The sequence below is a fragment of the Lutjanus erythropterus genome, chromosome 2 (assembly GCF_056507025.1).
Source record: "Lutjanus erythropterus isolate fLutEry1 chromosome 2, fLutEry1.hap2, whole genome shotgun sequence".
In the NCBI taxonomy this organism is placed as follows: Eukaryota; Metazoa; Chordata; class Actinopteri; order Lutjaniformes; family Lutjanidae; genus Lutjanus; species Lutjanus erythropterus.
The window spans coordinates 42,496,281-42,522,716 of record NC_139318.1 but is presented as its reverse complement, the minus strand read 5'-3'; the positions used below and the strand labels follow the sequence as shown (position 1 = coordinate 42,522,716).

Here is a 26,436-nt window from a genome sequence, read left to right as displayed (position 1 = left end):
AACTACATTCTTACAGGTTCTGGGCCCTTTGGCTTTACTCAGACACACAGATTAAAACCAGATGTCCATGGATGTCTTCATCAAACCGTGTTCAGTGCCACTACTGTACTACACAAAAGGACCACAAAAGCGACTTCGGGAAACACTGGGTCGGGCAACTATCTCGATATCACTCACTGCCTGAGAAAAAACAAAACTATCATTGTGCGGCCGTACTTCTCCACTGACATCTGGTAAACACAACCAAAGAAATACTATACGCATCGCACAGCCAACAAGTCAGTAACACATCATCACACAGGCACATTATACGCAGAGTTATGTCTTGCTGCTTTTTACTTATTAATTTTATTGAGTGTAGCATATTGAATATCATACATACTACTAGGTTTGGTTTTCTTGTTTGTTAAAGAGAGTAGGGGAAAACAGAGGAGCTTCACCTTGACTTCCATGGCAGTGTCAGTGTCAATTGCTTGTACACCATCTGATATTACTGCACATCTTTTTTGTATTACTAACATGCACAAATATTCCTAAACTGCATGCTGTGAACTTTTGCCCATTCCTTGGAGAATTCTTTGCACATTCCTATATATTTTTCTCTGTTTATTGCCATTTTTTGATTCATTTTCTTGCAGTTCTCTTTTTCTACTTACGGCATTTCTTTTTAAGGTCAGCTTGTTTGAAATCTTGTTAGCTTTATCTTGTTAGCTAATTTTGTCATAGTTTTCTGAATGCAATTTGCAATATTTGGAATTATAAAAAACTTAAGTTGCTTAAAAACTGGTCAGGTTTGCAAAAATTTGTGTTTAATTTAAGTCTTTGGGAAAACTTTTTTTTTCTTAAGCATCTTTTTCTTGGCAGTTTTCTTTTGTTTCAGCTGGCGTTTCATCATGAGTCAGTCCTGATTTATAACTCTAATGAAGACGTGGCCTCAGCGACTTTTATTGAATTGGGACATCATAAAAGCCACATGTGTCTTCAGAGGACAGTGCAGAAGAAACATCAGTGAGACAAGACATATTTCATGTTGTTTCCCTTCTCTTGATGTGACAATTGTATTCTTTTCCCAGGAATCCAAGGAGCACACGTGGCTGCCAGAGAGTTTTTGATAAGGAAGTGAGAGATCAACATCAAACCAAACTGTCAAACCCCTAAAAAAAAAGGCTTTAAATTTATTTTGTAGGACACAAGTAGCAGGTTGGGCCCTCAGTTTATTTCAGTGAGAGCCTGGTGGCAGCACTAGGGGCACAAGAAAAGAGATTTTTCCAATTTTCTGTCTCTGCTGTTTGACCATTCCTAAATTTGACTCCTGGACGTAAAGCCGATTGCTGTTTTCTGTTCTGATCTGAAAGGACCTTTATTCCACAGAGCTGCACACTGAGCTCACCTGGACAGTCATGATGACATCCACGAGAAACTGAATATTCCATTTGGCAGATACAGGTGGGTGAAAATTAAAGAATTAAAGAAAACCCTGAATAAATTAATGCAGAAACATAATGAATGGTGTATGCAACTATATGCTATGAGCGAATGCTGTATTAGACTGAAGATCAACATGTGAGACACTTTATCTTAATATCATTCTATGAAGACGGGTGTGCATCCCTCTTGCAGAGACTTGGGCATAATCCCAACGTCCACCCTGACAGAGTCACAGATTTTGAGGTGTGTTCCCAGCAAGTCTGTGAGGGCTTAGGGCTGACCTACTGTCAAATGGCCAAGTCAATGAGGGCTCTCTCAGTGATGTTTTGAGCCATTTATGCACACTTTCTGTAGGTCCGCATCTTTGCAGACCTTGCTAGAGTGAAGTGGTTATAGCACTGCGATGTTAAACACAGGGAAGCTCCAAAGAATTTTTAAAAAAAATGGGAAACAACTGTGGGAGGAGCAACTACAACTGTACAAGAGAAACAAAGTTGAAGTGTTTCATGTGTTTTTGACAAAAGCGAGTAAACTGATTATTTCAGTGTTTTACATGGTTGACCAGGAACAAAGCATTTCAGGGGAAATAAAAATGATACAAACATCAAATTAAGTAAAACCTCAAACAATAAAAACAAACACTAATAATAAAACAGATAAAACATGTGCAGCCACTCACACTCAAACAGTACCAGGTGACATCAGCTAAAGTCCATGAAGGTTTGGGGTTTAAGGCTATAGAGGGGACACTGAGATCGAGCCTCAATATATAACAAGGAGCACTGAAGAAGTGGCTTACTTTTCATTTCTCACTCATGACATGACATTGCACAGAGTCGATATTCTCAAAGTTGATGCTGAGAGCGATACTGGCATTCACTTCAAAGAAACTCTCTTTCACTCTACCTTACAGTCCGCATAAAGCAATAATAAACATGTGGAATCTGTTCTGAGTTCATCACGCCACAGAAACATGTGTTATTAACCATCCAGCCAAATTTGATTGATCAAAAAAAAAAAAAAAAAAAATTGTGCTTCCAATTATGCTCTCAAATTGTGAAACGTATGCAGCATGCTTTCATAAAATTAGATGACAATTCCAATTTTGAACCCGCTCTAGGCAAGTTGAATCGGCCTCTCTCCCACTCCCTGCCTGCTGTCTTTCCATGTCCTTCTCTCTCCGTCTCAGTTTACGTTACGATACAGTTCATTTCACTACCCACCAGTATAGCTTGCAGGTTCGGTCATTCTGCAAGTCAATGCAACATAAGCAAACGAGGCAACTTACACTCATTGTCGGGCTCAGACTTCCAACTACGGCGCCAGATGGTGGCGAGATGGGAGTATGAAGGCCGGGGTGGGAAATAGTCGGTTTGGCCCCATCCACCAGTGGCAGCGGATTATTTCGTGAATCCCAGTTGTCTTCAATCATAGTTTGAAAAATGTTCACTGCAGGGGGGGTTGTTGGCAGTGATCCTGAGCACTCCATCAACGTGGCACTGCACAAAACCACTCCACCTCTTCATCAGAAACTTGAAAACGGAGACCAAGCTGTTCATAGCTACCTAGCAAAGGCACAGCTAGCTAGATAGCAAGCTATAGGCTGCAGTACACGTGGTAAATAACAGTTGCAAATATGCTCTAGTTTTTATATAGTGTTGGGGAGGGGTCATACTAAGTATGACTCCGGTACGTCATTGAGCTATGAGTGCAGGCCCGCCCAAAAAATACTGAACACAAAAATTTAGAAAAACAGTCAGTCCAACTTCACAATTCAGTACATTCACAGTGTTTTCAAAGTTTTGTGTGTAGAAAGAATCCCTGAATTTCCTTTACACAGACCTGTAAATCCTGATGCTGATTGTCCCCAGCTGCCTCCTCAGTGACCTCAGCAGGATCATTGGGTTCACTGTCTTCAAATGCACTGAATGTTTTTAATAGATGAGTTTTGGACAGTTTTCTCTATTTCATATTTTATCAGAATGTAACTTTTAGCACCTGCCAGGATACGAGTGTCCTGCAGCTCCTGGCGTGCAAGAGCAACAGAAAGTGTGTCTCAAAACTCGTGGGATGCAGCCAGTGTGTCTTCCCCCTTGAAAAAAAACTTTTCTCAGTCCAGCACTTAGCTGTTACAGCTCCGTATTACAGTTAATCATCCTCACATAGTAAATGTGTTTTGGTCATCTTTGGGTAAAACATATTTAGGTTAAAACTGGGCTAAATTTGTTTGCTTCTTTTTCACCATTTGGTTATATAACAATTTCAAAAACTTTTAGAATAAGAATCAGGCTTATCGTCACGCATGTTTACACATACAAAGAATTTGCTTTGGTGTTTTGAATTATAACAGTTGAGGAAATGCAAAATTTCAAGGAAACATATTTACTGTTTTTAGTCCAACTCAGACTCTAGCAACTAATAATGTTTTGTTCTTTAGATAAACTTAAATCTATGAATTTTAGAACCCCCTAAAATTTATATTTTCAAACATGTTTTGCAAACTCATTGAGCTGAAAGTGAATAACGGTTAATAATTTAATATTTTCATTTTCACAGCAAAAGTACTACTTTTAGTAGTTTGCAGGTCAGGAAAACTTAATAAATAAATAATTTCAAAACTTAAGAGTTTGATTCAAAACACAATAATCTATTGAAGGCAGTTGCCTTGAAATGATGAGTTTTCTCAACTTTATTTTACATTGTAGCAAGTATAAAAATAAAGAAAGATAAAAGCATGCAATATAAAAGAAAGAAACAGATAAAAGCATGAATAGAAAATTGAGAATAAAAAAATGTATTCAATAAGTATTTACCAGGGAATGTGAAAAAGGTCACAGTACACAGTGTCTCTGAAGCACCAAGTTGATTTAATCTGGACATATAATTAATTATATTTCCACATCCTCATACTGCTCTCAGCTCTCTCTCTCGCTCTCTTTTAATTTCTAACTGAACCAAGTTTTATGAATTGAACTGACCCAACCCCAATCAGAAACTGAAATAAATGACTCAGAAAAACTCTTTACAATATATATATATATATATATATATATATATATATATATATATATATATATATATATATATATATATATATACATTTATATATATACAGTAAAATGAAATAATAATTATATTGTTTAAATGTTTATATATATATATATATATATATATATATATATATATATATATATATATAATTATCACCAAACAGACAAAAGGAGCTGGCACTGGATTGATTTTGAATTATGGATCAAGGAAGGCAGGTTGGTGAAGAGTGGCAGAGAAGGACAGGGACAGAAAGTAATTACAATATTTTAATTACTGTATTATAGCAGCCTGGAACATTTGTTTGTTTGTTTCAATATTTTACTTTACTACTATATACAAAAATAGAAAAGAAAAATGTTACTGAAGCAAACTGTTGCATTTGTGATTCACATGTAATTAAGTTCAGTCACTTTTAGTGAAAATTCAATTCAACCCAGCTTGGCACCTTTCACAGACACACACGCAGCCCAAAGCACTTCAAATAGCAAAATTAAAACAACACAGGAAACAAATAAAAACAAAGAAAGACAGAAAAAGAAAAATACAATTAATTTTAAAAAATTGCACAAATAAAATGACAACTATAAATAAAAAGTGTTTTAAAAAAAAAGATATGATATAAAAGACATTACTTCCAATTAGAAATTAAAATCTTTACTTTGTTCTTAAAAATACCGAGAGAACTTGTCACTCTGGTGTCCAAACAAAACGAGCTCCATAGTTTAGTGGCATGAAAACAGAAGGCACTCTGAGCGACACATTTATGAGACACACAGGGGACATTTAAAAAAGTGGCGGAGGACCTCAGAGATCCAGCTGCGACATAAAATGAAACGAGATCTCTGATGTCTGGAGGAGCACGGTCGTTCAAATCTTTATGAACAAATTAAATAACTTTAAAATCAATTCTGGAAGATACAAGTGTAGTGTTTGTGAGATAATGTGGATCTTAATTTTGGTTAAAACTTCCAAACTGAAGCTGCAGTTTCCTCGCTGACTTTTTGGATAAACTAGTAAAAAGGGAACTGCAGCAGTTTAAACAGCTAAATGTAAAAGTGTGAGTGAATATTTCCGCATCTTTCTGAGTTAAAAAGGGTCTAACTTTGGCAACATATCTAAGACAAAGACAGAAGGTTTTAATAATGTTATGTCTATGTCTGTGTTACCCAGTCCTCTAAGGCCACCGAGCACTGAGTGCAGTTTTTGTCTTTCTGTCTGGGCCTAGTGAAAGACTCTCAGTTTTATTCTGATGTAGAAAATATGCAATTTTTTTTATCGTATTTTACTATGAAATACTGATTTATTTGAAAAATAATTCAACAAAGAAAACAGACTGTATTAAGAGTTTGGAAAATGTGGCTTCAGTACTGATTGATACTTAAAATACTGATACACAAACTGTAATGATGTTATAACAAAAAATACTGTACAGTTCTGTGTACCGTCCCCTTTTGTCTGTTTGGTTAAGAGACACTTAAACCAGGACGCCTGGGTTTTCAGATGAAGTTGCAAACAGCTGTGTTTGGGGTGAGCATTATTTCAGTTACTGCAGAAATGCAAAAAATTTCTCATGCATTTTGGGAAGAAAATTGTTTTGACCAACACCAGTTAACGATTTAAAAAAAAACAAAAAAAAAAACAAAAAAAAAACACACCACGCACCAAAGGCTTGTTAAAGGTAAAACATGCAAATACTGGATCAGATTTTTTCAAAAAACAAGACGACGATCTCAAGTGTCTTTTTCTTTTTTTGCTCAAAACCCAAAGACAATAAGTTTACTGTAATAAAGGAGTAAGGAAAACCAGAAAATATTTGCATTTAGGAAGCTGGAAAGCTGAAATTTTGAATCTTTTTTCTTAAAAACATCACTCAAACCAATTAATCAATTATTAAAATAGCTGGTGTTTAATTTTCATTTCTTAATAATCAATTAATCAATTATTCGTTGTGGTTCTAGATCTGATATTTTCCCATTTTAAGTTCCCATCTGTCTGCCACCTGTGACCACCCTTTTCAAGTTAATAAGAGGAAGTGTCTGTCTTCTCTCAAACTTTTTTAAATGAACAAAATAATGACCTTTTTTTTTTATTTACAGGCTACATATTCCAGTTAGAAGGAGCCTAAAACATAAAGGCTTTTTTCCTGATTTCCTGACACGTGTGTGTGTGTGTGTGTGTGTGTGTGTGTGTGTGTGTGTGTGTGTGTGTGTGTGTGTGTGTGTGCGTGTCACCTGTGGCGGTGATGTGTGTGTCTTCTGTGATCTGCTCCAGTCTGCCCAGCAAAGCTTCGATGTTGGCTTTAATCTGAGTCAACTCTGACTTGATCGCCTGAAGCTCTGTGCCTTTCACCGCTGAGAAAGAGAGACGTAGACAGAGACAGAGACAAAAGAGACAAAAGACAAAACAAGCAGAGACAGATATTAGCGTCCATTTCCTGATTAACATGCCTGCAGAGAGCAATACAGTCCATTATATTTTACAAATCATCATGATGTTTCTGGAACTTTACTGAAATGATGGTAGATTACAGTTTTTCACAGCTGCTAAAATACTAAACCTCATTCTCTGAACCATTTGCTCAGTAGCCTAAACACATTTATATTCACTAAAACACATTTTGCGCTGTGATTCAGTTGTGTTACAAAATGGTTAACAGGGACAGCAGATGCTGAACACAACTATCAACACAACTGTCAATGTTTACATACTAAAATTAGACCTTGAAATGCTGTCAGTGAGACCTGGAACTCAGGCACCAAATCCCTGTACAAACCCTGCAACACTGTAAGCACAATTTCCGCCATATATTCAATTTTGGGAATTGAACTTTTGCAACACATTACACCACTCTCAATGCAGAGCTAACCGTTATTTACCAAATGGCAACACCCACTCCTCACACGGGGTAAAACTAACAGCTTACAGTGTTCAACATCAACCAGTGATCCACACAGTACGGAAATGCCTGCATGGTCTGTGGCCGAAACCCCTAAACCAGGGAAAGATTTTCTAAAGACCAGCTTGCGGTGATTGGGGAGTCTTATCAAGTCTTGATCTGCACAAAGATGTGATGCAGATGAATCCATTATCTGTTTCACTGTATTATTTGCAGTGCCTACAGTACACAGTATGTTCTGCACTGAGCTGTGAACATGCAGCTTTTTGCACATATAAAATGCATTTGCTAAATACAATCAAAAAATTATTTTTTTCTGCAGCTACATGCCCTGAACACTGTTTTAAAGTTTTTAATGTGTTCATACACTGACTGTCTGCTGACTGTGTGAATGATCTGAAACCATAGTTTGATTTTGTTGACAGTTAAAATTGTTTTGAGATAAATGTCAATTTTAATTTTGTCAGAGGTTTTGTGAATTTATTTTGAAGATTTATTTGGTTTTGTGTTTTCAGTTTTTGAAACAAAGGTTTTAAGAAATGTGTGTTATGCTGAACATTTCTTTTAAACAAAGGCCACAGGGTTTAGAAACACTGAGATTTAAGGTTGTTGAAAGTATAAATACTTAAATACTTTTGCGCTACCAAGTCTTTAAAATGACACAGTATTGTTGTATAACTGTTTTTATTAGTGGTCTAACAATTTGTATTGATCATGGTGGCCGATCAGCTTAATTATCAACTAATTATATTGAAAAAAAAAAGGATACAAATATTTTTTAGATAATAATGCACATGTACAGCCATGATAATCTTGCAGCCTCATTTTTAAATATAACTAGTTGCCCATTACGGATGGACCCGAATATGAATACATGATTTGATGGGAGATGGAAACTTCTTTTATCCAGAGCCACTTATTATTTTAGAAATTTCTGGAATTTCCAAAATGTAACTCGGTAATTTTAAGAGCACTACTTTTTACTTTTAACTAAAAAACTTAATTTCAATATTCTATTATTCCAGTGTATTACAGTTTTAAGATATATATATTAAAATATTCTAGTATTGTGAAAAAAAAGAGATGTGAAAAAAAAGATCTAAGTGCTCATTCAAGATCTTAGTTCAGTTCAGTTTTTATTATTTGGGGTGTAGCAGCAAAACCATTGACTTTAGTGACTTTTTTCTGTGCAGACCTGTGTGTAGGTTGTTGATTAATTATATAATATTAATTACATAGTATACTATTATAGTAGTATTGTATTGAAATTTAAAATTCTGGTATCGTGAAACCTCTACTGCGATGTTCAAATGATTCTCTGGGGTCAGTAGCAGGTTGAATATGAGGCATGAAATCATTTACCACCATGACACCAGCAGAATGCCTAAACTTTTTAACAACGGCCCATGGGGATGTATGGAGTCGCTCTTCCTGTAGGATAATGTTCATTGTATAGACGTGGAAAACACAACGTGAAAGCAACACCAGAGGAAAGGCGAGGGAATCATCCTTTGGGATCCATGAATATTTATATTGGATTTCATGACGGTCCGGCCAACACACGCTGAGGTATCTCGCTGTGGATCACAGTGATGGATTACACTTTGTCTGCATGTTGAGATGTCAAAATGAAATCTACTGGATCATCATTTTTCCACATTACTTACAACTTTATTATTTATTAGAAAAGCTCATTTAAAGTTCAGTGAAATTTGATTTATTTTGCTAGAGGTAAACTTTAAATGCAAAATAAACAAACCAAAACTGCATTTAAAATGGTTTTGATAAAAAGTTACTTACTCATACAATAATTATTTAACAGCCTGCACATTTTTACTGTGCACATTTTTAATTCTGTTGGATGTTTGAGTCTATTGTAGAATTAATTCACATTATTTTGTGTTTGTTCTGCAATAAAATGTTATTCCAAATTCAAACGATTAAACAAACATGCAGAGGAGAAGGCCTGTGGGTGACTGACGAGTAATGAGTACATTAGTGGCAACAGAGAACAACTCAGGCCATACAATACATCTGGTGGTTGTTTTTGTTTTATTACAATGAACTCACAATTACTTCCATATTTTTTCTGTCTGTCTCACTTTGCCATCTCCTGTCCTTCTTGTGGCTCCTCTTCCCTGTTTTTTTCTTTCACATTATCATTTTCCTTTGATTCTTTGGGCCCTGTCTTACGTTGATCTAAAGCACAAGTGGAAAGCACGAGGCACAACGGACTTAATTTAGTCAAGGTGTGTCCAAATCCACCTTTGGCGGCTTACACCAGGGGCGCGGGGGTATCCTGTCCTGTCCTGCCACCGGTGCACAGCGGGACACACCTATCAGCTACGTCCACAAACACTACAGGTACCTAACAGGCGAGTTTGGGTCAAATGGCAATGAACCAAACAGAAAATGGTCTCTCATCACCTTTAAGAAGCAGGTGCACCAGGAGTCCTGGTTTTACCATGAGACAATCTAGATTTGCAAACTTAAGATAGCACCCATTCTATTGATTAATTCTACCAGTGTCATTCTGATCTGGATTAAAAGTTTTGAAATACCGGCCCCAGATGAACGGTCAGCAGTGAGGTCTGGAATTGAAAGGCCCTGAATAGAAATTGAGCTGCAAAGCTCCTGCACTCGTCCTCTATTGGTGAACATCTTGCCTACATGTCACACTCGATGAGCTTCCTCTCAAATCCCTTTTCCAGGTGGACCTCCCACAGGACGGTCAAATCCAGAAGCAACTTGCTTTGTAGAATCAGACACCAGAACCATATCAGGTCACAATGCGCTCTGGGAACTTGAGTTGCCTCTCCGGGTCTACCACCAGCTGCCAGTCCTTTGAGAGGCCAGTGTTCCTGCTGTTGTTCTCTGAGGAGGAGGAGGAGGAGGAGGAGGAGGGGGAGGAGGAGGAGGAGGAGGTCCTCCCTGCTCTGATGAATAACTTTTTTTGAGAGCTGAGCATTCTTGGCCCACTCGACTCCAGCGCTGATGGACTCTGCGATGGTCAAGACCTGGTCATGTCCTCATTTGTAGATCAGATCTGGATCAGAATTATCCAGATTTTGTTTGCTCTCCCAAAAGGAAATGATCTTGTAGGTTTTGTCCTGTTTCTCAGATACAATCGTTCTTTTGAAATACCCAGATTTGACATTTAATTCTACCCAGATAATTCTGATCCAGATTACTTTAGATGTAAAAAAAGTGGCCCCTGGAAAGATTCTGGTCTGATCTGAGTGAACAATAGATGCCAGAATTTCAGAGATCACCTTTCCATCAACATTTTGCAGTTCGTCGGGTCTTAAACTGTGTCTGCTTCCTGCTTACTCTTCAGTCGAAGTCAGATGTTAGAAATAACTCGGGTAACATGATGATTCTCCCTGAAATCACAAACAAGTCTGAGGAGAAGAGGAACAAAAGGCACGAGAGGAGGATTTAACGGTTGATGTTTGACAAGTCAAACTGTAAACTCCATTTGAAGTGTGGCTGCATGAAGCTCATGGAGTTTTGTTGTGCGGGGAGTCAATGAAAACAAGTCAGTCTGGAAATTATTTAAAGCTCTTGTTGGTAGCAGCCGCTCTCAGTCCTGAATCAGTAAATTTGATTATCCAGTGTTAATACATGATAATACATCATGCTGCTATTATTATTATTATTATTATTATTATTATTATTAGTGTGTGTATTAATAATAAATGTTAGGTTTCCAACATATTTAAAATAATATCAGTTGCAGATGATACAAATTCTTCTTCTGTTGCAAGAATTTAAAAACTTTTGCATACAGTGGGGAAAGAATTTGCAAGCAAAAGCAAAAAAGATGGTTTGATTTTAAACACTGAACTTCAGCCAAAAGCAAACTCATGATATATCGGAAATTAGATTTCTTGGAGTAGTTAAAGATATTAAACTAAGCTGGAAGCCACATATAAATTATATTAGAGCCAAAATGTCAAAGTTAACTGCAATATTATACACTATGAAGTTAAAGATCTATTAAATCAAGCCTCATCACAGACCTTATACTATTAATTTATATTGGCCTACGTGACTTACTGCGTGTAAGTGTGGGGAAAAAATCAATCCAACCTTCATACTTAAAAAGAGTGAACAAAAATACATGCAGAGAACCAACAAACTCACTATTTAACAAATCAAAGGCAAAACAACAAAGTATTATGTCATTTGAGAGGCATATTTTTACAAACGCAAAATTATATTGTATCTCAGTTAAAGGAGTGAATTTATGGAAGAGTTGTAGTGATGAACTGAAGACAAGTGAGACATAAAGTTAACAAAGTTTAAAAATAACATACTGAACAAATATGAAACTGGAGGATCAGATTGTAACACTGAAGGACAGGAAACAGGATCTTACAGTGTGTTCATTGCTTTTGTAAGTTGTTTGTTTGTGTTGTGTTGTTTTGTCTTTGTTGTTATTTTTTGATTGCCTTTGTTTGTTTGTTTATATTGTGTTTGATCTAACGTTGACATGCTGTTAAAAGCGTTAGCGTTATAAGCTATACCTGCAGGCTACACCTTTTTCAGAACGCAGAAGTTATGTAAATATACTTACTTAGATATTTACTTACTTCAAGGCTCAGAAAAAACAAACAAACAAAAAAAAAAACCTTAACATTAAATGACTATGTAAAAATGATACTGGATAAAATCCTGATCTTTTTCTTCTTCTTTTTTTTGCATTTTTCTTCAGCCAGATGGCAGATGGTCCTCTCTAACAGAATATTTTGCCTGTTTAATCCGTTCTGACGGTTATTTATTCATTTATTTAGCTTTAAATAATCACCATAACACCCACTACTTCAACTTGTCAATCTGTATTTGTCAAGAAAAATCTACCATAGTATTTTCTATTTTTCTCCTGATAGTAATTCATAAAACTACTGGAGTTATAGATCAGTTATGGTTGTAATTTGATCATCACTCCAGATCAGATCTGCTGTTTTTGTAGCATATAGAGGATCGTGTAGGATAATACTGAACAATTCAGCAAATGAGGAAAAAAATGTAGGTAACTCCTTGTTTCTTAAATGGATTTTTACATGATTAGCGGTGTGAACGGCCTGAAACTTATTATCATTATCCTCAAATTCAGTCAAAACACAAAACAATAAAAAGTGTTCTGATCATTTCATGTTAAAAAGTAAAGAAAATCTTGCTGTTGCAAACAAAGACGATGTGCCTGCAAACTGACACAAAATCGTTCTGGCATGAATTGAGATTCATCTGTGTAAAGTGAAAATGTCTCAGCTTGATCAAAAAAATTCAGATTTGGAAGCGGCACTGAACATTTTGAGCTTACCTCGCTCAAAGGTACCTTGACAACAGATGAGCGAAAAGGTGGTCCAGTGTTATTTAAAAAAATCCATCATTCTACTGTAAACTCAGTTTCTATATCCTCAGAGGTGTCATTTCTCATTTACACAGCAGGAGAACGTAATGCACTTGGAGACTGTGTGAGTACAAATTGATAAATTACGCACAAATGTTCCAAGACTTAAAACTTCAAACATAATCCTGCACGTGTCAAATTTAAACATTCACACAGTTTTACCTTGTTCTGCACCCCATTTTCTTCATGGCAGAACTGTAACTGACACTGCCATGGTAGCATTATGTTAGTTTTGATTTTCATTCATTTAAAACAAACAAACAAACAAACAAACAAAAACAAATGCAAAATAAACACTCAAAAAATAAACCTTTTGTTTTAACTTAAAACAGTGTCTTGGCTGCCTTAAAAGTTGACTGAATTTAAAAAGAAAAGTTGAGGTCATTTCGTAATGATTCAAAACAAATACAACAAACCAATTTTTCTGTTAAAAAAAACTTAATATTAATTGACCCTTCGCTAAGCCCCACCCTCCTTAGTTACTGTTGCTAAGCCTGCCAAACTTTCCATTCTCGCACTGCATTTATGCAGTTTACAGTGATGACATCAAAATTGGAGGTAATTATTGAAACAAAAAAAACGTCACTGTCCAGACTCATGAAAGCCGAGCATCCCTCCTCTCAGAGCCTCCTGCACACCACATCAACATGCAGAGGAATGAAACACTTCAGCTCTGGTGACGGTTGCTAAGCTATGATTGGACAGTTGCTGTTGGAGGTGGGGCTTAGCGAAGGGTCAGTACAGTCGTACTTCAGGTTTTGATCAATTCTGTACATTAAACTATAAAGAAAGGGCTCTCAGGAGAGTTTTAACTCGCAAACAATGCATGCTGGGAAGCTAATAAGCTGATCACATTTCTTTGGAACCTTGATTTAATAAGTTGACTGAACTCTGTGCAACTCTTCATTCAACTTATGATTTTCAAGTCAGAAGACTTCAAGTTGGAGCTCATCTTTATAAGTTTAATTAACTTGATTAAATAAAACTTGTATGTTTGCAGTAAGTCAGTGAGAAAAAGATCAGTTGTTTTCACTAAATTCCTGTATGATTTTTTTAATGGTGTAACAGCAAAAACTTCTTTTTTTTTTTTTTACTTTTATACTGGAGATGCATTTTTTACAACAGCAGTCTTAAAGTTCAGGCAGTTTTATAGTCCAAAAGTATGGAACTGTCAGTGTTTTGGTTTAGATTTTAGTATGTTTTGTATAAGTAAAGTTAAATATTGCCTTCGAAGTAATGCTGATTTGATCTTTTCTGGTTTAGATTTTAACTGAGTAAGGGGAAAAAAAATGCTGAGAAACTTGGCTGGCAGGAGCAGATCTACTTATAATGATTCCTGGGGGACGCCAGGAGAGCAAATATGGAGGTTTTGAGATGCGCCACGCCAACACTATGCTGCAAAGGTTTGGGAACTTTGCCATTTACTTTCTATAACCCACTAAATAAACGAGATGCCAACATCAAAAGAAAAGCAGACTGTCCAAACCTACAACCACCCGAAACAGCTGCCATCGCCTCCCACCTTGACATCACATCATGTGGGTGAAACTCAGTGAAGGTTATGAATGATAGAATGATGGTATATAATTCTAACTGTGGTAATCACATTTAATGTATACTTTTTTTTTATTACAAGACAAATAAAGTTACATTCCCACAACTGACAACTGACTGCAAGCAGCACAGACGTTGGTATTAATATCAGTTAACGATAAAATGGTCACAACAGTCCTTTTGACCAATTTCATTGACTTTGAGAGGTTTGATAGGTGCAATAATATTGTTAAAATTTAAAAAATGCAATGCTTCTACTTGACTTTTCCTAAAAGTGTCTGTATTTTCATTTTATTGTCTTTATATAATTTACAAAAAAGGCAAAGAAAATGACACTTCTTGGTTTCTAAACAATTATTGTTGTGTCTGTCAAGGAAAATTGGCAAGCAGGCTCGAGTTCCATTAATTTGCCTTCATTAAAATACAAATAATTAGGTTAATTTGTCCTAATCAGTAGAATGATTGGGGTAAATAGGGGAGACTTGGGACGAATGTAAAACTTTTTTATCCCAGCCCTTATAACTTGCTGAATTTTTGTGTTAGGAATCTTAAATTTTGACACAGTGTTACTTATTACAAATAGCAATGTTTCCATTTTTTTGTTTTATTTTTGCTGTATATTTAATTATGTTGTGTGTTTCTGCTTTATGATTTAGATCAGCTTGTTTCCAGCCTTTTCCCCAAAGGCAATGTTTATTTTCTGTGATGGTTCTAGGAGGAAATTTCCTAGAAATGAATATAATTGTTCAAATAAAATAGTTTGTAATGGTGTAAAATACTTTTTTTGTCTCTCTTCAGGTGTAATTCTTGTTCAATCTAAAATGTGAAAGAGGGGGTAGCCAGGTAGCTCAGTTGGTAGAGCGTTCGCCTCATGTACCTGTCCCTCTTTCCTGTCCTCATTTCAATCGTATTATAAATTAAAGACATAAGAGCCTGGAAAAATATTAAATAAAAAAACATGTAAAAGGATCTCTGATGGTTATTACCTTACAAAAAAAATACTGCTGTCATTAAAGTTTTATATGCGATGGCATGTACAATTACATACATGTTTTATTGTTTTATACATATTTAATTTGATTGTATACATAATTAAATTTAATAAAATTTACATTTTATTGTTAAAACGCCTTCTGTGTTCATATATGTATCTTCTACTAGAGTTTAGGATTCAAATGGTCAAAATGTTTGCTTGTGCAGCTCAATGAATTCCAGAACTTCCAGCACAAAAGAAAAGTGACAGTTAAAGGATTATTTTGATTATTTAAACTGTCCAAAACTGTGTTAAAGTCTCTGCAGCCATGAGGACAACTGGCTACACACTGGCCTGTAGTTACACACTGAGCTTTAGGGGGGAAAGTACAGTCAGCTCTTTATTTAGAGCTTCCAAAAAAACAAAAAGAGCCATAGAGAGAAAAGCACAGTGTGTGTTCTGTTTTGATATTGCTTTTCAAAACCATTGAAATGCAAGTTTGATGAGTACACAGAAAGACACTCAAATCAGTGACACGAAAACTGCTCTGTGAGCTCCGTGCAGAGCAAAATTCAGTAAAACTCAGCAGAAATAAGAAAAACTGCTGCTGGGATGGAAAGGTTCAGGTCGAAGTCAAATATGAAAGGAGCTGACAGGAAGTCAGCATCTCTCCTCAGATCCACAATCTGAACATGATGCGAAATGAATGTTTAATGAGCAGAATGCAAAAAATAAAAGTGACAACAGTCGCCGTGATGCTTGAACCTTCCACTGACACATAAAACATAAACTTGAAAGATAGATGAAGAGAAGTTTCGGGTCAGAGGGGTGGAGTCGGAGTCGGGAGGATGGAAGAGAAGAAATAAGAGGAGAGGAAGAGACACAAACACAGAGAAGGAGACAGCTTAAAGACATGTGGGCGTTTAGATCAAGATGCAGGATGATAATACTGAAAAATATACTTAATGTTTACATTCCCAATCTTAAAAAATGAATATTTCCCTGTTTGCCAAAACTGTCAGTGCAACAGCATTTGATGTATTTTCTACTTCTACCAAAACAACGAGTGTTGCAGCGTCAGCACAACAAGTTCTCACCAACACGTCCTCAAATCCACACGACAGAACAGGCTGATCGCCAATAAAATCCCAAAACAATGACAGAACCGGCAGCGTCAGGCCTGCAGCAGCCAATAATCTATACCGTTAATTTAATCATTTCTAATCATTCTCAATGTAATTAAAGTCAGTAACATAATAAAGTGTTGTGTCTTAGTCATATTTAGTTTTATTTTATCGCTACTATCTGGCCTTATTGTGTTGGCCTTATGTTGTTATTTTGCCTCTCTGTCAAAGCACTCTGAAAAGTTTTTAAAGGTGCTATATAAATAAAGTTATTATTATTATTATTATTTTATTTTATTTTATTATAAAGTTAACATTCATGAACCAATAATGTACTAACTTTTTGCATGTAATGTCAGTTATTATGTTATTGACTGAATGTGGTAACTGTAGTTGATTTAATAATATATTTATCACTTTATTGAAGATTTTATTCAAAAATAACTGTTCAAAAATCTGCCTTTTGTTTCCTCAAGACAAATCAACCCAAGAAAAAAAGTTTTGTGATCTCGAAATAACAAAAATAATTGACTTATGATCTCGAAATAACAGCAAATAATAAGAAATAATAAAATAAATAAATAATTTTGATTTGGTAATAAATTTTCATGTAATCTTTCAGCAGTCAGGTTTGTTATATACAGTATATACACAGAGGAAGAGAGTGCTGAATACTTATATAGTCAGTCAGTAATCCAATAACTTATTCGTGATGTGCAAAAGGTTATTAAATTATTATTTTATGACATTATCAGACAGTTATTATTGACTTTTATGAAGACTTTTACATTTTGGACAGTTGTTTCATTAATGACTCACCGGACCTTAACTTCATTTCTAATGTCACGTGACGGTACACATGTGGTTAACGTACCACAGTCAGTTTAGGCACAAAAACTACTTGGGTAGGTTTATGCAGTAAAATCACTTGGTTAGGTTTAAGAAAAGACTGTGGTTTGGGTTAAAATAAGTTAAATGACATGATGGAAGTCACAAGTGTCTTAAAACTTTAAAAAACTCAGTGCTGGCTTTTAATTTTATGTGGACTGAATCCCAGCCTCCTGGGTCAAAGTCCAGTGTTTGTTTGACACACTGGGAGTAAGAACAAGCTGGTAGTTATTGTTCTTGTTGTTCCTAATATGACTAGGCCTAATAAAACTGACAATATTTTTACTTTTTCACGCTCCAATTGTACAACATCCTGAAAATTATCTGGCTGTTTGAATATTTGCCAAAACAGATTTCTCAAATGCGACTTGAATGTAAAGATAAAAGAAGAGACGGACAGACAGACAGACAGGAAGACTCACATCTCTGTTTGTTGCCGTTGCTGGTGGGAAGGACAGAGGCGTTACGCGCCAGCAGTTTGACGGGCAGAGATTTGACCCGCCGTACCAGAGGTACTGCCACCCGTGGCCGTTTGACGGGCACCACCCGAGGGACCGGAGACACCCTGCCACGGTACTCAAACAACCTGAAGAGAGACAGAGGAGGGCAGTTGGGAGGGTGGACATAAAGGACGGGGAAAAAAGGAGAAAAGTTGGGAGAGGGGTCAGACGAAGAGCAGTGGGCAGAAAATGAAAGGCAGGGGTTGAAAAAAGAAGTGGCAACAAGGAAGAAGGGAAGGGTAAAAGCAGGAGAGGAGAAGAAGGAAAAAGATGAGGACTGAAAAGAAGGAGCTGAGAAGAAATGAAATTGAAAATCAAACTTTATTCATCAACTCAGATCAAAGATAGAGACTATATACTACCATTTATAACAGTGAAAAGTTCAATAATGCTTCAGTTGCTACAACTGGATATTATATTGCAAGAGTGAATATTGTGGCAGAAAACAACTAAATTATGTTATCAGAAAATATTTACTGATTTTACTGATATGTTCAGTTCACTTTTGTGCCTTGCCATGTAACGTTAAATGACAATTCTTTATAGAAATTGTTATCGCGCCTATTTGTTGTGGCAAATTAGTATGATATAAATGTAATCTCAGTGAGACAGACACTGATTTTAGACCAGGTTTTTGATGGTCAATGCTGCATTTGCTTTCTGGGACAACAATGCACCTGACCACACCTCATTTTAAGTACAATTGCCACCTACACAACCTGGGCGCCGGGCGAGAAAATGACAACAGCGTCGGCCAGGAAACAGCGACGACGGCTGCGTTGCGCTGCACGCCGCTTTGCGCCGGGCTGAAGATAAAGCCCACTAAGTCCTGGACAGAGTACAGAATCAAATGACTTTTTTCTTGTTATTTTCTTTTTTTAGGTCACAAGATGAGAAGTCATATCAGGTTGTTTGACCTCACTGCTGTTAACATGCTGTAACCACCCACACAGTTCCTGCTTTTGACACGCATCAAGATTTAATGGGTGATATTAAGGTCGTCTGGTTAGAACAGAATATGTAGCATTAAATATTTAAGATAACAGACAATCTGTCGTTGTTTTAAGGAATTCCCTTGGCTGTATTTGACAGAAGCATCTTGTACAGATGACCTCACTTTGTGGTGAAAATCCAGCGTGTAACAGCCATGCAAATGAAAATTCCCCTTTTGCCACTCAATAAATATTAGAAGATTGTGAAGTGTAAAACACAGCTGCTCTGTGTTTAAAAAAAGAGAGGACATTTGTTATGTAGCCTGGTAGTATTGTGGAACTAACTGCAGTTTTCCAACAAAACATCAACCACTAAAAAAAAAGGTTTGCGGATGTTAATTACTTTCTAATAATTCAAACTCTTGGATTATAGTGTTATATTGAACCTGACATCTAAAATGCTGTTTATTTGTCAGGATAAAAGCAGAGAAAAGAGGCCACAGACAAAAAAAAAAACAAAAAAAAAAACTTTATTTTTTGGTGCCCCAACATGGGAGCCTGATTTCTTGTGGTAAACCCCAACAATCTGATGATGGGTTCAGCAATTATATTATATACATACAGTATATTATCCAATAAAATCTGGGGAAAACCTTGGCAATAAAGGCAGATTCAACCCAGATTTTCACACTTTAACAACATCACACTACTTCCTCTTTTGGTCTCGAGTAATAGGAGTCATATTTGCTGTGATTGCAAAAGAGCATTGTCACTTGTGTTTCCGTATGTAGTTTTGTCCATTTGATGAAACGACTGACGCTCTTATTTTTTCGGGAGAACGGACACATTATATCAAATATTATATCTAAGCTACATAAAAAAATGGTAGTAAGGCCAGCTAGAAGGTCAAATCCAAACAAAGGATGACTGACAATTTGTTCTTAAAGTCACGTGACTCGAAGAGAAACTCCACGAGAAAAAAGAGAAAAACATTGCTGCACTGGTTGCTATGGGCTGAAAGTACTTCATGGCTCTGTCCTTGGCCCTCTATTGTTCTCTTCATATATTTCACTTCTTGGCCTGATAATATGGAATAATTAAATAAATTTCCACTTGTAGGCTGATGATACTCAGCTGTGTGTGCCTGTAAAGCTCAAATAATTCATTTACGAGCGTCTTTATACTCTGTATATACTCTGCAATTTACACCTTTTAAATTTGGACAAAACTGACATACATTGGCCCTGCTTGACACAATCAACAGTTTGACCAAGAATCCATCACCTTTCATCAGCATATTAAAGAAAAAAATAGGTCTGTTCTGTACATAGCTGATGCGGTGACCTTAATTCACACCTTTGTGTCATCTAGACTTAATTACCGTAATGTTTTGCTGTCTGGTCTGCAACATGTTGGTACAAAAAGTCCTCAGAATGCTGCACCTAGACTGAAAATATCAACCAGGTGTAGTATTCATCCACCTGGATTGTTTTGATGTGAGCTGAAAAGTTTTATGTCTCCCTTCTCTAAAATATAATGGAACCAGAGATGGCACTCAGCTTGTGGTGCTCAAGTCACAAAAAAAGACAACTTTTGAAGAACTCAACTTCGGTGCCTCTTTCTTTAAATCATGTCTCGGTTGCTGAAGCTAACCCACAGACCTGGTCGTGAGCAGTTTCATGTAGGAACTATTTTCTTTCCTGTAGTTCTTACATAAGACCGCAATTAAAAATGCACCTGACTCGATTGCGTTCGACATAGAAGGTTACCAAAAATATTCATAATTCGTGTGCAAGTACACAAATGAATAAATTACATCTCCTGACTTTTTCATTAACTGCTTCGATACTGGGCTGGTCTGTCCTGGGAAAGAGATCCCTCTTCTTTTGTGCTCCCTGAGGTTTTGTTTTCCTGTTTTTTGGGGAGTTTTTTTCTAAGGACAGAGAGTATTATATGCTAAACAGATTGTAAAGCCCTTTGAGGCAAACTGTTATTTGGGATTTTGTGCTGTATGAATAACACTGACTTGACTAGTATATGGTAGTGTGATGTTTTAAAAAGATCTGCACACCTGCTTGCTTAGTGTATAAGAGGGAGAGACCTGTTTGGTCTGAATTTACTTAAAGGTACATTGAGGAGACTAAATATTTCAAAGAGTAATAAATTGATAAATGATAAATCTCCATCTTGACAATATAATGGAGACTGTGTGCAACATTTAAACAACATGTCAGGAGCTGGGAATTCAGCTCGGGTCATACAAGCTGACAACATTTTGGGAGGCCTGCTTGGAATATGGTGATTTAATTCAACCATTCTGACAACACATACAGTGCCTCCCTTTGGCAGGCTCTATAAGATGTGGTCCACTGCAGCCTGTGTGCGGGACAAGAGGCAACTTCTTTTGGTCTGTTTCTGTCAACAAGCCCAAACAAGGTCCAAAACTCTGAGACGAAGACCCTCCCACAGCTTAATCAGACTCTAGATCAAGTCTGGTCGTTACATATAGTCATAGGTCTGATAACTGCCACGGATAAGCAGATGGCTAAGTGCTTTACTCTCCCACCTTATCATGAATCTCTACAGGGATAAAAAGTAGTAATGGTAAATCATATTGTGTAACATGAGAGCTTATTTCCACCATTTGGACAAAACTGTTCAGCTGCATAAAAGCAAAGAATCAGAGCAGATAAGGTTCTGCATTTACTGCACAGATGATGCAAACCATATACTGTATATATATATATATATATGTATGCATGTATATCTACACATTCCATATTTGTACTCTATATGAAAAAATATTAGGTATTATTTTACATTTATTGGGTGAAAATGGGAAGGAAGGAGGGAGACTGCAAGACCACATGACGGGTATGAATCAATGCTGAGGTCTGCGGCCCAGCTGGTCAGCATGTTTCAACATCTGTTCAGACAGATGTTTGCCCAGGATTTCTCTGACTCTGGCACAAGGGCTGCTTCGGGGGAATGGATGGTGAGAGGTTAGAAAAGACAGCTTGTGGCCAGAAGATCACTGCCTTGAATCATGTTCTGTTTTGCTTCCTTTGCGGGGTGGCTGGGCCAAGTCTGAGCGATGGGGTGAGGAGCACAGACATCTGGAAGGAGTCCTGAGTAACGCAGCAGCTCCTTCACATGAAAAAAAAAAGAGCCAGTAGCCAGTTAAGCTGGTTCCAAAATTTGATCAGGATGCCCTCCCGGGTAGCAGACCCACCAAAAACAAAGTTTTGTTTTTTTTTCGAAAAAAGTAAAAAAAAAAAAAAAAAAACACCTCAAGCAAACGGAAAAAATCTCTTGCAAATCTGAGGAACTTTAGCTCCAGCTCTCATATCAGATGGAGGTGGGCAGTATGGGAAGAGGCCTTATGACCCAACATCTGTATCTGTTGAGCCTTCATCGAAGCAAATCTCTGCAGCCAGGTTCCAAAATCTCGTGTAAAGCCTTCCCAGAAGAGGGTTAGAGCATCCAAATAATATCCTTGGTTTACTGGGTATAGTTGATTTTGGGTGCAGCTACACAGACTTTTGGCCATATATCCATGATGATACTTTCTGAACTAAGGTCAGTACCTTTTCTTGTGTGTTTGATCGTCTTACTCCAAATTAGTGATTATGTATAAAATGGTTTGAGTCCTGCACTTTTAAAACAATGTGGATGTGAAAGCCCAAAAATACTCATTAAGCTGAAAGTCAGCACTACAATCTCTGTTGTTTTATTATTTAAAATTGAATTAGTACATGGATTTCCTACTGACTGAGGCAGATGGCCGCCCACCTCGAACTGAGTTCATGTTTCTGCCTGTTAATAAAAAATTTCCTTGTCACTGTCACCGAGTGCTTCCTCATGTTGGGAACTGTTGGGTTTCTGTGAATAATATTAATGTTCTAGACCTGCTTTATATGAAAAGTGCCCTGAGATCACTTCACTTCTCTTCTAGTTATGATTTGACGCCACATTAATAAAAATCAACTTGACTTTAAGTTTAATGCATAGATGATGAAACCAATGTATCCACAATCATTTTGCAAAAAAGGCTAAAACTCTGCTTTGTCTGCTTTGGGAGAAGCATGATGCTATGAGAGCTGCTTTACATCATAGCTGATGACTTGTGTGTGAGGGTTATTTAAAATATGAATCAAAGCATCTGATGACAGTCTAGAGATCCACATATTCTGATCCACATAATCACAAAGGTCTTTGATGTGCTGAGGTCTGTGGACAAAAACAAATTAAATCATGTGTCTGGACTCATCCTGAAGTTGTGGTAAATGATCTTGCCAGAGGTTCCAATTAGACATGAGACAACAGCTGGATTACAAGGAGAACGTACTGCTTAGAAGACTAAAAGTTTAATACTGATGAATTTCATGAAAGAAATCATAGAGATCTATAAGACAAGACAAGACAAGACAAGACAAGACAAGATAAAATAAGATAATACAGTCAAATTTAGGATTCATCCTCTGGGGACCATGAACATTCACAACAAATTCATGAAAATCATAATATTAGTTTTGGTGATATTTTCTTACAGACAAAATTTTCATCATCAAACATTTTGATATGAAAACATAATTTAAAAATTGGTCAAGGTGTCACCAAGGTTCCACTCATTTTTGCTCAAAACTCTTAAAACTTTCTTTGCAAATATGCTGCACTTTGTGGTGTATAGTTATTCAGCTTCTAGCCTTTTTACTTCACAGTTATTGGTTGTATATTGTAAATAGGTTGCTTAATGTTGTAATTATATTACCACTTCTGCCATTGCAACAACTGTTGTATATATATCATATATATTCAGGAAGGCCCTCTCCTGGTTTTCCTCCTGGCATTTGTCTGATTTATTTTTTTTTTTTTAAGATTTTCCTTATATGAATCAGTGGTCTAAGTTGGAATATGAGTGTTATTTGCTGAAAAACTATACAACCCCCTGGTACTTGTGTTTGGGCACTGTAAATAAACTTAATTTGCTGTGACTTAATTGGGTATCTTCTAGTAAGTAATACAAATATCTTGATGAAACTTGAATTACCCCCTCATGGTTGTACGTCTCTAAAATCTTATCAGTTCATCATTGAGTCCAAGTGGATGTTTGTGCCAAATTTGAAGAAATTCCCTCAAGGAGTTCCTGAGATATCCCGTTCACAAGAATAGGACAGAGTTGAGGTCACAGTGACCCTGACCTTTGACCACCAAAATCTATTCAGTTCATCCTTGAGTCCAAGAGGATGTTTGTGCCAGATGTAATGAGATTCCCTCCAGGCGGTCCTGAGATATCACGACAGACTTCATGTCACACTGTTCTTGGCCACTAAAATCTTATAAGTTCATCGTTAAGTTCAAGTGGGCATTTGTGCCAAGTTTGAGGAAATTCCCTCAAGGTATTCTTGAGACATTGTGTTCACAAGAATGGGATGGACAAACAACCCGAAAACATAAGACCTCTGGACACGACCCTTTCCAGCATGGAGGCATAAAAATCTGGCCTGTGTTGGAGGAGCAGTGGGACAGCAGATGGGCTGATGGCGTGACAAATCAACCGGCTAATCGAGCAAGATATCCATACATTAGGTTTGAGCACTAGCAGTAAAAATAAGTCTTCCCTATTGCTCATATTTCACATCAAGTATGCAAGCAGGAATGTTTTGTGCTGTTGGTTGAAGAGCATTGCCATCCTGCAAAGCAGCAATGTAAAAAATCTAATTTTCCAACTTGTTATTCCTTACCCACTCTGACGTTTTCTGCCATGCTTGTGATTTTTTTGCCAAGTCAAAGTCAGATCCAAGGGTAGAGTTTCACACACACACACACACACACACACACACACACACACACACACACACACACACACACACACACACACACAAACTTATTCTCTGCAGTGATTTTGGAACTCATAACCTCCACTCTCCATCAATGCCAGAATGCCACTGGAAGCTTGTTGTGAAGTTTCACAGTATTTGGGGGTTGACCTTTGGCAGCAAAAAGTCGGGGAAAGTCAGGGCAGTGTGGTTTGGTTTGTGCAGCTGGGCAGGAGAGCGCAGCCACACCAGTGGGCACAGTGTCACACTTGAGTAAAAGCTGGACATTCTGGTGTCCAATCAGTGACAGAAAGGGATTGTAGTGGTTAAAGGAAGCGTCCCAGGCGGGAAAGGCCCTTGTTAGATGCAAAGCTCAAGCCATGTGTTCAACAACACCCATGAGAATTAAGCTCTTCACCTGTTGCCTCTTTGTTCTGCATGAACTCAGCCAAAGTAACCAGAATTGAGGTTGTATAATTGGAAGAATAAACAAACACAACTGCTCCTCCCTCGGGGAGGTGAAGAAACCTTGATTACCCTTCATCCCTGCATTAGGCTGGTTTATTTAAAGACAAAGCTTGATGCTTTTTGACAGGAAGTCAAGAGTTTCTCTCCCACTGGCATGACTGTCTTTTGTGAAACATGAAACCTCTGCACTACAGAAGTTTCAAAACCTCTGCATAAAATGACACAGAATAACCTCAGATTGTTTTATTATTTTTTTCTCAAGGCAAATGCAAAGACCTGTTCTTTAAATCGGAGACAGAAACTAGTTTGACATTTGGATGCATCATCACTGATTCATCACATATATTTTGGATATATATAACCAAACTAAACATTCGGTTTCAAAGCCTCAAAATGCATCTTTATGTCCAAAGATTTTCTTCAAGTATAAGGAATGCAGAGACTACGGATGCAGCTTTTTCTTTTTACCGTCACAACACTGATAGCTTTGATGATGACTTTCACCTGGCCTTGCAGCAGTAATGGGTACCACACTTTGACATCACTGAAGAGGTCAATATAAATAGCTTGAATCATTTGACCAGATGTTCCTCAGATTGACTTTATGGAGAGGCGGGAGGGGGTGGGGGGGTTAATAGGCAGGCAGAAGGCATATAATACCCTGGTTGAAAGATTTTGATCTTGCAAATCTTATTATTATGATGAAAGCCAATGTTAACCCCCCCCTGCTGTGTAACCATTGAATGTGATCAAGCATCACTTGTTGCTGTCATACACATGATCTCTTACTACCTGACTACTGTAAGGATTTGATATCCATCCCAGCAGGTAACACACATCAATCATGTTTATAAAAGTCCCTGTTTATTAGTTAGGGCATCTACTTGTTTCTAATAGAGATGCTCACAGGTCCATTTGGGTCCTATTAAGTGAAACCTGACCCAGGAAATATCTGCACCGAGGCGTTTGATATGAACAGCTACAGTAAATCGATCAGACCTTATTGTGTCATCATTATCACAGGAAAAAAAGACGGCATTGTTTGAGCAACATGCTGGTGTCAATGTTAGCGATCTCTCTTTATACTATTTGGGTTTAATTGGGTCAACTGTGTTTTGGATCATTTCTGTTGTGGACTGTCTTTTTTGTTTAAAAAACAGATTCTGCACATTGAGTTTGAGGTTTTCAGATCTGTTCCAGGAAACCTAAAGTTTCCAGTCAGGATGAAATCCTTGAAATTGTTTTGTTTAAAGGCCAGATTTGAGACGGGCCTCCGAGGAAGAACTTGAAGAAAATAATGTTTTTCTGGCTAATTCCTGACATGACATGTGCTTACATTCAGATGACATGACCCTCTAGTAATTAGTGGCATCCCGTTGTAATTATG

At 37.0% G+C, this 26,436-nt stretch overlaps 1 protein-coding gene across 1 annotated transcript in view; it reads right to left on the bottom strand.

Annotated features, from left to right (window-relative positions):
- Positions 1-26,436, bottom strand: part of raly (RALY heterogeneous nuclear ribonucleoprotein) — a 172,278-nt gene that overhangs the window by 29,516 nt on the left and 116,326 nt on the right. The window contains exons 5-6 of the mRNA XM_084745861.1: positions 17,753-17,916; positions 6,711-6,830 (exon numbers count right to left, since the gene is read on the bottom strand). Of these exons, the coding sequence (XP_084601987.1) occupies positions 6,711-6,830; positions 17,753-17,916 (284 nt within the window). The remainder of the gene's footprint in view (positions 1-6,710; positions 6,831-17,752; positions 17,917-26,436) is intronic.